Here is a 14,713-nt window from a genome sequence, read left to right as displayed (position 1 = left end):
ATAGACATATCATAAGACCTCACACATCTTATAAAGAAAGCAGCAATAGTCATGCTTTAAAAAAGAACAACAAGCACACACATCCAAAATCAGGGGATACCATTGTCCTTCCAAGTCTCCTCTCACTTCAACTTTACTTATTGTATTCAGCAGCATTTCCCAAACACACATAACATGATGACATATAAATCCACTTATTACTAAATAATAAACTTGAAACGGAACTCCTCTCAGAGATCATAATTTTATAAGAAAATATCAATGCTTTCAGCCTAGTCTATATATGAATAGGTGAAATGCTGTTAATATAAAAAATTGCAGCCTCTCGTGTCAGCAGTAACTTCATCTTTTATATTTAGATACATTTGGAAGCATTAGGAATTCTCCCTGACACACACTTTCTCTCTCTCTCTCTCTCTCTCTCTTTATTAAAAACCCTCTTCCTAGAAAGAAATCAGAATGGCACAAAAGATATAACTGGCAAGTATAATTATTCTTCATGCTGCTGCTTCATCCTCTGATCATTTGCTCTCATGAAAGAAAAACTGACCCCTGAGGATTTTATTATACCCTTTGCTACAAATGTGAGCAGCAATTTGACCTTGGAAACCAGGACACTCTATCTGCTTCTCTCTACAGGGATGTTGTAGAGCTTCCGAATTTGTCTATATAGAAGTCTCCTTTTTAATGGAGGCGATCCAATTCGATTTTACAGCTTCTTTCTTGTGGCATGAAAAGCTGAATTACTATATAATTTGTAGACTGCAAGAAAAATAGTTTAGTTCAACTTCTGCCTTTTCTTCTTTAATTCCTGAGAAGGAGGTCTTTTGGTTTTATATATATTTTAAAAACATTTGAAATTGAATTTTCTTGAATGTTTTTCCTTAATCCTGCCAACAAAATGCTATGTTTGCTTGTTGTGGGGTGAGAAGAAGAGAAAAAAAATAGATGTAGAAGAAATTGTGTTTTTTTGATTAAGCACTGTGTTTTAAAACTTATACATGCATTTATTTGCCTTACAAAGCAACCCTAAGGGCAAGGATCCCTATCAACTGAGCTCTCTAATTCTGGGGGGTTTGTCCTGTGCCATGTTCTACTGGGCAGTTGCCAGCAGGGGAGGAAAAATGGGGGAGCCATTTTTTGCCTCTCCTTTCTCTGGAAAGGGAATTTCCATTAGACTGATGTCAGAGCCCATCTAACTTTTCCTCTGGCCTAGAAACGTGGTTGTAGGAGGGGAGGACTTAGAATCCCTTGGATCCTCTGCCATTCCATTCCCACTCACTGGCATGGCCCCGACACTACCATTTTGTCAGGAGTGCCCTAGCTGCCTCTTACAGTCCCCGCCAATAGCCAACTCAAGACACGGACGAGGATTCTTTCCAAGGCTTTATTCCTTTATTACTTCATGGCTCTTACAGATAATAATCACTAGTGACTAAGCAAGGAACTGCACTGGGGTAGATAGCAGAGTAGCCTAAGCTCCAGGTAAGGCAGTTGATCCCTGTTTGAAGGAGAACTGCAGGAAGAATCTGAACTTATGGGCTATGGAGAGATCCTCCCTCTTTCTCTTGGGTCCTCGAGACGTGACCGTTGTTTTAGCACCAAACGAGCAGAACGCCTCCTTTCAGCGCCCTCCATCTGTCGCCGCTCCCTGCGTCTGTGCCGAGCATCCAACAAGCCCCCCTCCAGTGCTCGCCAGGGTCACTATCTCTCTCAGGAATGCTGGCAGGAGGAATCTCTGCCAGCTGCTGTGCTTGTGCAAGCTCCTCTCCCACGGATTGCTGTTCTTCCTCAGAATCAGAATTGCTCTGGGGCTCTATAGGCTCAGTTTCAACCCTGACACATTTCTTCCCCTCTACAATGTCAGGGTTCCAACCTCATAGAGGAAGCTACCACAGAACCCTCCACAGTGGCTGAAAGGAGGCAGGAGTGGAGCTCTGACTTCAGAAAAAATCCTCCGAGGTCACATCTCTGTCTAAGACCTTGGAGGAGTTTCTAGACAATCCTATAGCTCCTGGGATGCTGTCTGGGGACCATACAATTGCTCTATTAGATTTATAAATATTCAAAGCTAAATGTACACAGTAGAATCATTAACTTAAAAAAAAAAATCCATTGATCAATGCCCTGCAAGCTAGAATAAAACTTGGGCAGACTTCATCAACATAAACGAATAAAATAAAAACCGATGTAAATGTATATCAGTTACAAGTGTTCATACATATTACAGCCAAGGGATGGAAAAGCTCACAATAGGTATAGTGTAGCTCACAAAATTCAAGGAGTTTTAGTGGGAATTTGCTGGTTTTCATTGATGATGTGGCTGAGCCAATTGGCTATGTGTCACTAGCCATGATTAGGAAATGAGGGAGAAAGGAACAAGAGTTTTTCCCCCAAAACAAATTTGTTAAACATTTTTGTAGTCTATGCAATCTTCATATATGTTTGAAACACAACAGTGTGAAATCACTGGTGACTATTACTAATATTGGCAACTCAAACTATCATATTATTTTGCATAACTAGCCAATACATTTATCATTGGTGAAACTGAAATTCTGTGCTATTTTTAAAAAAACTCTGATCAGGAATTTCTACTGCAATATATTGAGTAGATCAAATGCTCTTTCAGTTACTTAGACATGCCTGGAGAATTTGGTTCTTTGGTGGGGATATAGTAGAAAATGGAATGTTCTTCCCATTTTTGTCACCAGCAAAGAAAGAATGGCTGAAACTCCTACAGCAATGGGTGTGCAGGTGCATCTGGAAAGAGTTGTGGTGGGGAAAGCAGAGTGTTCATACATACTACAGCTGGAGTATATTTGAAGGAATGAATTCAAAGTCTGTAACTGCTGGGAAGCACCACAATGACCTTCCACCAGTTTCTAAGCATTTAGTAAATACTGTTTGCATGTTGTCTACTTTTATTTACATAACATGAAGTTTAGGAAATTTGTATCAGCCAGTGTGGTGTTGTGGCTAGTGATAAACTTAATCTGGGGAGACCTCGGTTCAAAATTCCATTTAGCTTCAAGGTTTACTTGGTGACCATGGGCCAGTCATCTTGCCTTCCTCACAGAGTTGTTGTGAGGTTGATAAATTGGTGGATGATACGTAGATTGCCCTGAGGTCCTTCAAGAAAAGATGAGATACAAATAAACATAACAAATATATTTAAACTAAAAATGAGATTCTCTGGATTCTCCTACCAGCAACAAGATTCTGCATTAAGAGCTAAATTCCATGCTTCCTTGCATGATACCGTTGATCATTCTTAAGATTTCGAGGCACGATATTTTATCATCAGTGTCAAAACTGAATGCTGTGGGTTTAAGCTTGATACCTTGTGAATAAAGGGCAAAACACGCTGAGGAATAAAAAAACAAAATGTAACTCTTCTTGATTGCATAGTCTCAGAGATTATTTACCCGATAGACCTATTCTTGGTGTTCACACCCAACTGGCAGTCTATCAGAGAGTGAATTTAAGTGATATGTTAAATGCGTAAATGCATTTCATTCAGCTATAAGAAGGGGAAACCCAATCAGGATCAAGAGGGAAGCAAACTTCTCCCCACCCCCAATGCTGCAATTCCAGTGAAAATTGCCACCAAAGCTGCTGTTTGGCCCAGGAAATTAGCTACAGTTGGGGAAAACAGCAGCTTCGGGTGGGGTGGAATGTAGTGTGAGGAGAAAGCTTTAAGACCCCCTGCCTGCATTCTGCAGTTCAGATCCCGGTCTGCCCTCCCTTCCCCATAGCTGTTATTTTCTTTAAAAGATGTGTTAAATGCATTCACACATTTAACACATCATCTAGTTTGCTTTAAAGGCTGAGATTAATCTCCTTGGTCCATGATACAAAAGACAGACTAGCCAAGTAATATGTCATTCATTAATGTCGTACATTGTATCCCCCCACCCTTCTCTTTCGTCCGTGAATAACTGCAACAATACTGTCTTGGCTTCCAGATATATAGAAGACAATGTACAGAATAGAAGTTTTACTATAAAACATTCTCCACAGAGCCAAGTTAATATATCTCAATGACAGCATTTTGCAGTATTTGCCAACAGTGTCACTACAGTTTTAGTGTATGGGCAGAGTGGCAGAGCTGGAAATGTTTTACACATCCAGTACATTCTGGTGCAAAGTATGTCTTAAAATAGAATGCCTACGCTAAACATAGCACCGCCATGATGTTTTAATAAATGGGAATCTCTACAGAGTACACAATCCCTCACAATTTGTCAAGACAAGTATATCAATGTATGATGACACATTATCCTAGTCAGAAAGACTGACCCAGATACGCTATTTTAAAAATAGCTGCCTTATTTAAACTGACCAAGCAAAGAACATTTCAAACTTGAAATTCATTCTTTACTCTTCATTCTCATTCTCACCAAGCACTTTAGGGAGCATGACAGCACTATTTAGAAATGAACTAAGCTCATAACCCTGTTTGTGGTTATGATATTCCTCACTATGGAAGAACTCTACAAAGATGCACTTTGCATGTTTCAAGAAAGGTAAATGTGTCACAGATTAACATTCTTTGGTTATGGCTAGTTATTCCAATAGAAATATAATATAAATAGCATGCAAGTACTAGGATGACAAGGGAAGAGAAGTTTCTTGCTTTAAATCTTCTGTATATGTCCCAATAATTGATTTAAATCTAGTACAGAATGTGCAGAATGCTATATTTAATAAATTGTGAGAATGAAGAGGAAGGAACCGAGTTATTTAAAGAAGATATCCATTTTTAACTTCATTAAGTTAAAATTAATCCAGGGCTCCATGCCCATGGAGATGCTTCATGATCCGTTTCAGGTTTAATCCAGAGTTTCATCAATTCGAGTTTGCTGCTCCAGGAGCACACAGTAGCCAGTAAGTGATGTAGAACAGCTTGCACTAGGCAAACAGCATCTAAAGCTGCATCAGTTTGGGCTTGGGCGGGTGAGTAGAATGACCTCATGAATTGCGTAGGTGTGGAGCAGCGAATGAATGGAGGCTTGCTCTCTGCCCCTGTTCTCCTTTCCCTGCTCAGTCAAGCGCAACAGACATGCATGACTTACTTCTGAGTAGGCACATTGAAGATAACCCAATAAGGAACCTTAATCCAACATATCAGCTGTGTGCGCAATTCTGCTATAACCACAGCACCATCTAGTGGCTGTAAAATGAAACATATAGAACTTGCAGAGAAAGGAATTCCCCAATTCAGAGCATGTGTCCACCTGTGTAAAGGAGCCAGTCTTAATCCTGCAAAGAATCCAGAAGCAGAAGCCCCGGTAAGGATGTGGGATTTTAGCCTCCTGTGGTAAAGCTCTAACTTACTTGCTCATTAGCATTTGTGGACAGTGCTGTGAATGCATGCAAGTGCAATGTCACATATTCCTGGGTAACTCATATAGTTTTATCTTCAATAAATATTGAAATCTTCATTAATTTATGTTTACTACAGCCAAACAAATTTTAAGTTGACATGGGCTTCTTTAATGTGTGCATCTGTTTTAGCAATTTTATTTTGCATGTTCTCTGTACAATTCTCCATGGAAGAAAAATTGAATAAAATTCCTCAAGAATAGATCAGGTCAGGCAATTTATTTCAATTAGAAGTCATAATGAAATTTCACTAAACCATCATTATTATTATTATTATTATATCCCAGCTTTTCCCCAATACTGCGACTCAAGGCAGCTTTACAACATTAAAACTTGTACAATTAAAACCTATTAGATACTAGGTAGTCCATATATAAAATAAATAGAATGCTTAATTCCTCTTGGCATGTCCCACACTTATGCAACCCTGACTTTCTAATACTGACATTAAAAATCACCGACTTTCATTCAGTTTTAATACTTTGTTAGCCATTTTAGTAATTCTTCATTACCTGTATAATTAATTAGTCATCAGCTGTGCAGATTCCCATCACTTCTACTTTTAAAATACAGTACAGAATGGTATGCTTTGATCTAGAGTGAAACTGAGTACGCCATACCTTGATAGTTGACTGGCACTGTCCACCCCACCCACATCATCTCCTTTATTTAATATCAACCTTTGATTCCTCGCATTCAACACACTATTTCTAAGGAAAGACATATCCCTTTCCAGTTCATCTGAAGTGTCTTGAAGCAGAATCCTTATTGCACTAATTTACTTTTGGAAATCCTTTTATTTCATGTCTTGCTTAAAATAGACCATAGTCAAACCAGTACAATCTGCTAGATACATATGTTTTGAGCCCTTTCTATGCTCCTGTTCATGTTGTTTATGAAATACCTGTTCCTATCACCACAGCCTACTTGCTCTACTGAAATAGACTTCTGACACAGACTGTTTGATAACAGCTGGAGCCCAGTAAAATGGAGGAAAAGGGTTCCTTTAAATGTATGTTCCTATCTCTGAGGCCAATGGAGCCACACTCACAGAATAAAAAAAAAAAAGAAGAAAAAGGCCCACATCCCAATCTTAGGAAATATCTATTTGTTCCCCTAGCAGCTAGCTGATGCTGGTGTTTAGGGTTTTGTTACTTTTAATTTTACATTTTGGAGGATTTTCATCTCATCTTAAACCCCTTATTTTTATATTAGCTATTTTTATATTAGCTTTATCTATATCCTTGTTGTTCTGTACTTATGCTGGCAGTTTGGGGGCACAGGGGTAATTTTAATGAAATAAAACAGCAATTAACCAGATGTTTCTCAGGAGCATCTTATATTAGGCCTTTAATGTTATTTATTTATAGCATTCTTGTAAGCTTCCTCTAGGAAGTCAAGGCAGCATACATAGTCCAAAACAAATATTCTTCTAACACAATTTTTTTTTAGAGTGGGGTTAGCCTTCGCTTTAAATGTGTCTTGCAATTTTTTTTGCCAAAGAAAATATTAAGGTTGCAATCCCATTCAAACTTTCCTGGGAGTAAACCCCATTGAATGCAGTGAGCCTTCTTTCTGAGTAAAGCTGCATAGCTTGCATTGTAAATCAGTATTCCACACTGTAATAATTCCTTACACACACACACTGAAGCATTTTGTTTGTTTTTTATTTGTAACCGTGAATGCAAAATTCTTCACCGAGTTACCATATCTATAAAATGCCACAGCCACTGTGGAGGAGGAGGAAGGAACTAGGAGGGGGTGGGTGGGATAAAAAACTTATTTCGCTTACATAAAAACTCTGTTGGCAAAGAACTCTGCGGGCAACAAGGTATCCCAAGCCTTAAGACCAGCCCCGGTGCAAACTCTCCCACTGCCTGAGGTGGGAGAGCACAGCTCATGTGCTGCCACCACTCTGCTGCTGCCACCCCTATCCCTTTACCACTGCCGTGGCACATCCCCCCACCCCACTGCAATCTCCTGGGACATCCCTCCCACAATGCCTGGCTCCAAGGAAGGATCCCCTCAGATCCCCTCAGGATCCTGAGGATCCCCTCAGACCCAGATATTTTGGCCTGGCCAGCTCTCTGAAGAGCAGCCCCGGCTGCTTCCTTTAGCCAATGCAGTTCTCCAGAAGCCTCTCCTGCCCTCTGGATTGTGCTGAGAGGATTCTCAGTGCAAGCCAGAGAGTGGGTGGCTGATGGCAGCTCAGAGTGAAACAGACAGTGGGCTACTGCTCGAAAGAGCCCCGCTGGCTGCTCTTTCGCTCCGGCATTTGCGACAGTGGGAGAGTGGGATCGGCAGGGCTCTTTAGAGCACCCGCTAGTGTCACCGACTGGGCAACTGGTCTGGATAGCCCTGCTGATCCCGCTCTCCTGCTGTGGCAAATGCCATGGTGAAAGAGCACCTGCTGGAAGCTGTAGCAATGGGCCCTCCTGATGGGGGGGCAGCAGGGGGTGCGTAGTTCACTGCTTTTCCCACTCCGCTGCCTGAGAAGGGGAATTCACTCTGCCTCATGGGAGGGGTGGCCCTGCTTAAGACTACTTGCCATATTAGAAGATCCCATTGCTTATCAATGGGGTCTTCTCAAACTGGGGAGAGGTAACGAGCGGGGTACCGCAGGGCTCAGTCCTGGGCCCAGTGCTCTTCAATGTTTTTATTGATGATTTGGAGGAGGAGGTGCAGGGAATGCTGATCAAATTTGCAGATGACACAAAATTGGGAGGGATAGCTAATACCCTGGAAGACAGAAACAAAATTCAAAGTGATCTTGATAGGCTGGAGTGCTGGGCAGAAAATAACAGAATTAAATTTAATAGGGATAAATGTCATGTTCTGCACCTAGGAAAAAGAAACCAAATGCACAGTTACAAGATGTCTCACAATATACTAGGCTTGACAATACTACAAGCGAGAAGGATCTTGGAATTGCTGTAGATCACAAACTGACTATGAGCCAATGATGTGATGTGGCTGCAAAAAAGGCAAATACTATTTTGGGCTGCATTAATAGAAGTATAGCTTCAAAATCACATGAAGTACTAGTTCCCCTCTACTCAGCACTGGTTAGGTCTCATCTGGAGTACTGTGTTCAGTTCTGGGCACCACACTTGGGATGCATTCAGGGATGCATTGACTTGGATTCCTCAATTCCTGCATTGAGCGGGGGGTTGGACTCAATGGTCTTATAGGCCTCTTCCAACCCTACTATTCTATTATTCTATTCTATGATTCTCAAATACATGCAACATCATATCTTTAGGCAGGGGTAATCAGACTTCAGGCTTGTTGGATCTATTTTGTTTCTTATTAGAACCCTGATGTCCACCAGGTGCAAAATAGTGGCTCAGGTGAGTGGACGTACAGTGAGAATGAAGGAACAGATTGATTGCTTCTGAGCACACTCTCAGCCCAGGAACTTGTGATCACTACTAGAACCAAGCTCACCTGTTCTTTCACACACAAAATCCATTCCTGGTTTTGTTTTTCAGCAACCTAATTTAGAGGAGCAGGGGGTCATTTTGGTTGTTTCTTTGTTGCAGAGCTGGCCTGAGGTGGAACTGGAAATGGCTGTCCCTGCCGCCAACTCAAGGTGCATAGCCATCCAAGGCCAGTCAAGTTATTTTGGCCTCTGAGGCAGAAAATCCCACAACCACCTTGACTTCACAGTAAAGATACAACAATAATAAATTAAATAACCATTTGTTGCCTTTTCATGACACCCAAAATCAGCAGCCTGAGGGGGCTGCATCGCTCTGCCTGATGAAGACTAGTCCATTGGGAGTCAGAACCCATGACAAGCTATTTCACATAACCTAGAGATCTACCAGATCCTGATCTGCCTTCTGCCCACACCTGTCTTAAGGTATAGGCAAATATAATCTAGAAATGTTAACATGTCTATTTCAGAAGGAAGACTGACATCTAAATGATATTTTCATTTATTTTAAGTCATGGAGTCAGACAGCCCTATACACTCATATATCAAAATGCAAAATACAAAGAGGCAGCTGGATCATGCCTGACCCACTCCCTGGGGTCCAAACTGTACTATTACACTAAAATATAATCTAAAACAAACCAAATCCAAAGAAACATGACTACCAAAAGAAGGATCAGTGTGTTCCATAAAACCTTTCAGTTAAAAGCCAGAGGAAACAAATGATTTTTTAAAAAATCCCTCTTAAAAGCAACAACAGATAGTGTCAAGGGCTCCTTGGAGGCCTCTCTCAGTCTAATCCAGTAGCCAAGTCCAGACACAACCAAAGGAATTCCTTTCAAAGCTTTATTCTTCTTTTACAACTTAACAACTATACCGATTGCAACTAGATCTGAGCAGCACAGTAGCTATGCCCTAAGTTGGAACAGTTGGTCCCCGTTTGAAAGGGAATTACTGGCAGACCCCTGAACTTAAGGACTAGGGAGAGTCCCTCCCGTTTTCCCTTGGATCCTCTGGGCGCAGCCGTTGTTTGCGCGCCAACCTGGCACTACGCCTCCTTTCCGCGCCCTCCATCTGGCGCCGCTGTCTGCGTCTGCGTCGCGCATCCACCAAGTCTGCTATCTGTGCTTGGTCACTCCCTGGACTGCTAACTAAACTAGGAATGCTGGTGGGAGGAATCTCCTTCAGCTGTTGGTCCTGGGAAAGAGGAGCGCGCTCCTCTCCCAGGAGTGACTGCTCTTCCTCAGAATCAGAACTACTCTAGGATTCTATGGGCTCAGTGTCCACCCTGACAGATAGGGCCTTCTCAGTGGTGGCCCCTACACTTGGAATTCCCTCCTTATCTGGCTAGCCCTCTCTCTAGTGCATGCCAATCTTAGAGAATGTAATGGCTGGCCAGCAAGTACGGTCTCTGAAGATTAATTTAATGCATGGACTAGTTCATAATGGTGTATGTGGTCCTTCAAATAACTTGGACCCAAACCATTTATGGCTTCAAGCGTTAAAACCAGCACTCTGAATTGGGCTGGGAAACACACTGGCAACCAGTGCAACTAGTACAAAATCAGCTAGCCCCAGCAAGGACTTCAGAGGGCACATCCTGTACCAGCTGAAGTTTCTGAGTTGTCTTCAAGGGCAGCCGCATGTAGAACACATTACAGTAGTCCAGTCTGCATATAACTAGTGCATGCATAACTAAGGCTAGGTTTGCTTTATCTAGATAGTATCACAGCTGACCTACCAAACAAAGTTGGTAAAAAGCACTCCTGGGTACCTCCACCACCTGTGCTTCTACAGACAATGCTTAATCCAGAAGCACCTCCAAGCTATGATCTTGTTTGTCCTCGTTGAGGAGTTCCACAGCCTCCCTGGTATGGTGGAAAACAGTAGGCCAGTGAGTCATCTCCATACTAGTGATATTGCAGTTCAAATCTCTGGATGGCTTCTTCAGCAGTTTCATGTAGATGTTAAATACCATGAGCGACAAGATGGAACCTTGGGGGACCCCAGAGGCCAAAGCCACGGGGCAGAGCAGAAGACCCCCAGCATCAACTTTTGAGTCTCATTGGTGAGGTAGGCTTGGAGGGTATGAAAAGCTGGTGAGAGGTCTAGGAGAGCTAAGAGGTTCACACTCCCCCGTCCATTCCCCAATGTAAATCATCCACCAGGTTAACCAAGGCTGTTTCTATCTCAAAGCCAAGGTTGAACACAGACTGGAGACTGCCTGGATTTGTCCACCACCTCCTCCAGAAACTTGATCAAAAATGGAAGTTTAGACACAGTTATGCTGAGATAATTTAAGTCAACCTTCCTCAACCTGGTACTCTCTAAATGTGTTGGGCTGCAACTCCCATGATTCCCAGCCAGCATGATGGAAGTTCTTGTCCAACACATCTGGGTGGAGAAGGCTGTGGGAAGTGAAGCATACTGAAGTCCTTTGAATAATTGAAATGTGCTGTATAAATACTATGTATATTTTCAATTACTAGAAATAATAAAGCCACAAAAGTAAAATATTGTATCAGTTGATAAAATAACCAGGCACATTTAGGTGATTTATGTTCAGCATGCTGAAACTGTTATAGCCCTGTGTGCTACATTTAAGCTAACTATTCCTTGCTTTATTTACTGGAGTAAGCATAATTGAACATATTGTAGAAATGAAGTGGAGTAGGGCTTGTCTAACAGTGTTAGTTCAGTGTTTTCCATATGAAAAATGTAAGGAATGTTAAAGAAGCAAAAGCAGCAATATTTCTCTAATTTTCTGGATAGTGTCCAAATAAATCATAGTGCTCTATCATTATCATAAGAGGAAATTAGTGGAAGAGACACAAACTTGAAATTGCAAATATCTTTATATTCTCTAGTAATAACAAATAGCAAGATGTCATCCAGAAAATGGATACTTTATATCTCCAGTGACATTTTCCAAGACAACAATAGAAAATTTTGTTTAAGTAGAAGGGCTGTATTTGTTTTAAAATAAACCTGCTGCAGAAGCAGTTTACTTTATGTGGCTTTATGTTGTAAACATACCTATTTAAAAATAAAATAAATTGACTTACATCAGATAACAGATAATTTGTTTCAGAAGGCGATTTATTTGCAGAGGATGCAAGAGTTCACACACTTGTCTTTGCCAGTTAATATGAGACTTCCAGTTCATTGCCTGTGGTTTGCTACTCCTGTCAGTAGCTACTCCCTAACAAAACCAATCTATACAATAGTGTCATGGGATGAAAGCAAATACTTTGTTCCTTGACCACTGCATATTTTTAATGACATGATACACAATAACCTATTCTACTAGATATAGATTTCCATGGTTGAGGTGTGTGGGTGTGTTTTGCTCTTATTTCTGTATTCAATTCTGACATATATTTGGAAACCAGCATGGTTCTTCCTTGACACTTTCTCATTTAATCTACAGCTTTCATAATATGAAACGGCCAGCATTGTCAATAGCACACCTCCATTTAGTGTACAGTTGTTTGATAGGTTGATACTATGATGTTTTTTCTACATGTTTTTACTTCCAGATGCATGCATTCTTCTATTTGCATTTAGAACTGTTTTTGCTGCATGCTGGCCAGTCATCATCCACTGTGATGTCCATGATGACTGTGAAATATCTGTTTTGTGAGCTCAAAGCCTATCTATGAGAAGCTATTATAGAATTACATTACAGACAGCATATTACAGATAACAATTTCACCTGTCATCCACGTAAACCAATTTTGCAGTGAAAATAGACTTAAGTTTCTGCACAGTGCCATTCTGATCATCAGAAAACCCAAACCCATTATCCTGTTGTCTGCTCCTCTTGCAAAAACATGATCTTCAAAAAGCCTATGAATTCAAGGCAATTACCGAGTGTAATGGAAGACCTTGTGCTTGGCATTTCCTTTAAAAATAATTGCAACAGGTATTGACTATCAAGAGTCCCAGTGCCTCCTCTGAGGTATTTAACATTGACCTCTTTGCTCACAAAAAAAGGGAACAAACATGGGACATAACACTTGCCTGAGAACCTACCTATGCATGCTTCCTTGGGAATAAGTTCCACTGAATTTAGTGCCACTTACCTCTGAGTAAGTATGCATAGAACGAGGCTCCAAGTTTCCCTTCATTTTAGGAGCAACTGAAAATCCATACTGTACTACAACTTTTTTCCTCGACTCCACAATTATTTGTCTTTCATGTTATATTTTTAGAGGAGACCTTACAAAAGCTCTTTGAAAATCCAAGATTTCAAGATCATTTTTGTTGATTTCAGGCTTTAGTCACATACATCTCTAGAAATGTTTGTATCTTACATTTTCAGAGTGTCATGGAATTAAGAAGACATTTCTCATGGCTTATTAATAACAGGCATTGTGTCTTCACAGACTATTTCCCTCCACCAAGAATTAAATGGAAATAATAAAAAAATACATCACCACTGTCATCGCCATCATCCTGTCACCTTGTTTCACAAATATTCCAACTGTAAGACCAAGGCACTAAAAAGCCATCTAACTAATATGCTAAGACACACTGACTATCTGTATGACACTGAACAACTCTCCAAAGAGAAAAAGAACTATTTTGAATCCTCTCAAGTTCTGTAGTCAGACTTTAACACCACATGGCAGAAAGGTTCTAGCCTTTTTTTTTTTTTTTTTAACCAACTACTCCCTCTTCAACTTCCCTGCATTTTTCAGCACTTCATGTACGAGAGCAAGCAAGTCCCATTATCAAACTCTAGGCAAACTTAAAGCAAGTAAACTCAAGTCTCAAGGAGGAAGCAGAGAAAGTTCCAGTTCACTCACTCTTTGAAAAACTTGTCCTATGTCAAATGAGGTATTAGAGCAAGGAAAGCAAGAGAGTTCATTTAAAAGGAGAGAAAGACACACAGCAGCATTGCTGTTCCTTACCTTGCTGGAGTAGGGAGGCTTGCTGAGATTGATCCCATCCCGGATGAGTTTATCCCTAATCATGATTTTCAGTTTGAGTTTTGGGTAAGCAATTAGCTCCTTGCTGCAGGGGCTCACTTTCCTGGGGACCCCCCTGTTTCCCGAAAGGAGGGGGAGAGGCTCTTTCCAGGTCTTGGCCTCATATTGCTCCACCAGGTGGCTAGTGTAGATCTCTGGCGAAGGCGAGCCCCGCTGTGGCGGCTGAGGCTCCAAGGTGAAATAGAGCCCGGCGTTGCTCTCGTCTTCCTCCTTCAGCCTCTGCACGGCTTCGAGGAGCCGGCGCCGGTGCTGCGGCATCGTGACCCCGATCGCATCCAGGTCTGGGTCCCCGATTTGCTTGCACACCTCCAGGTCGTCATAGCCATTATCCACAAAGGACTCGGCGTACTGCGAGAGCTTCAGGGTCTTCAGCCACTCGTAGACTATGTTGGCGCACATGATGGAAGGGGACGGGAGAATTAGGACCACACTGCAACTTTTGAAACCCTCGGCAGCTCCTCTTGCGGAAAAAGAAACCCCCGGAAACAAAATCTAGATGCAAGAGGCATCAAGGGAGGGAAACGCTGAAACCCGCGGGCAGCAAAACCCTGGGGAGAAGCGAACATTACATCCCAAAGCAGCGGCAGCAAATCTCAGGCGATGCTAAACGAATCCTCTGTCTTAGTCCCTCTTCTCTTCAGCCATCAAATCTGGAAGCCTTTGGGTCTCAAGAAGGGTTCCCTGAGCGGCCATCCATCCCGCGGAGCTCCCTACCCGGTCCCATGATCTCCCCGGGCCAAGAGACTGGCTCCCTTTGCCAAGCACTTGCGCTCACTGCTTCCCTTCCCGGGGGCTCCCGCTGTCCTCCGGCAACGATGCTTGGCTCCGAGATACTTGCCTAGTCGGGCTCTCACCGTCTGTTTACTGTATGCTGTGCTGTGCGCGCGCCTAC

The 14,713-nt window shown here is 41.9% G+C and overlaps 1 protein-coding gene across 1 annotated transcript in view; it reads right to left on the bottom strand.

Annotated features, from left to right (window-relative positions):
- SAMD5 (sterile alpha motif domain containing 5) overlaps positions 1-14,263 on the bottom strand; it is a 58,874-nt gene extending 44,611 nt beyond the window's left edge. Inside the window, exon 1 of the mRNA XM_084827800.1 lies at positions 13,744-14,263. Coding sequence (XP_084683926.1) covers positions 13,744-14,220 — 477 coding nt within the window. The 5' untranslated portion in view covers positions 14,221-14,263. The remainder of the gene's footprint in view (positions 1-13,743) is intronic.
- Positions 14,264-14,713: the final 450 nt, after the last annotated feature.

Source organism: Heloderma suspectum, chromosome 1 (assembly GCF_057233095.1).
Source record: "Heloderma suspectum isolate Gila_16-S chromosome 1, 16-S_ref, whole genome shotgun sequence".
NCBI classification, from domain to species: Eukaryota; Metazoa; Chordata; class Lepidosauria; order Squamata; family Helodermatidae; genus Heloderma; species Heloderma suspectum.
This window is presented reverse-complemented; position numbering and strand designations above follow the sequence as displayed.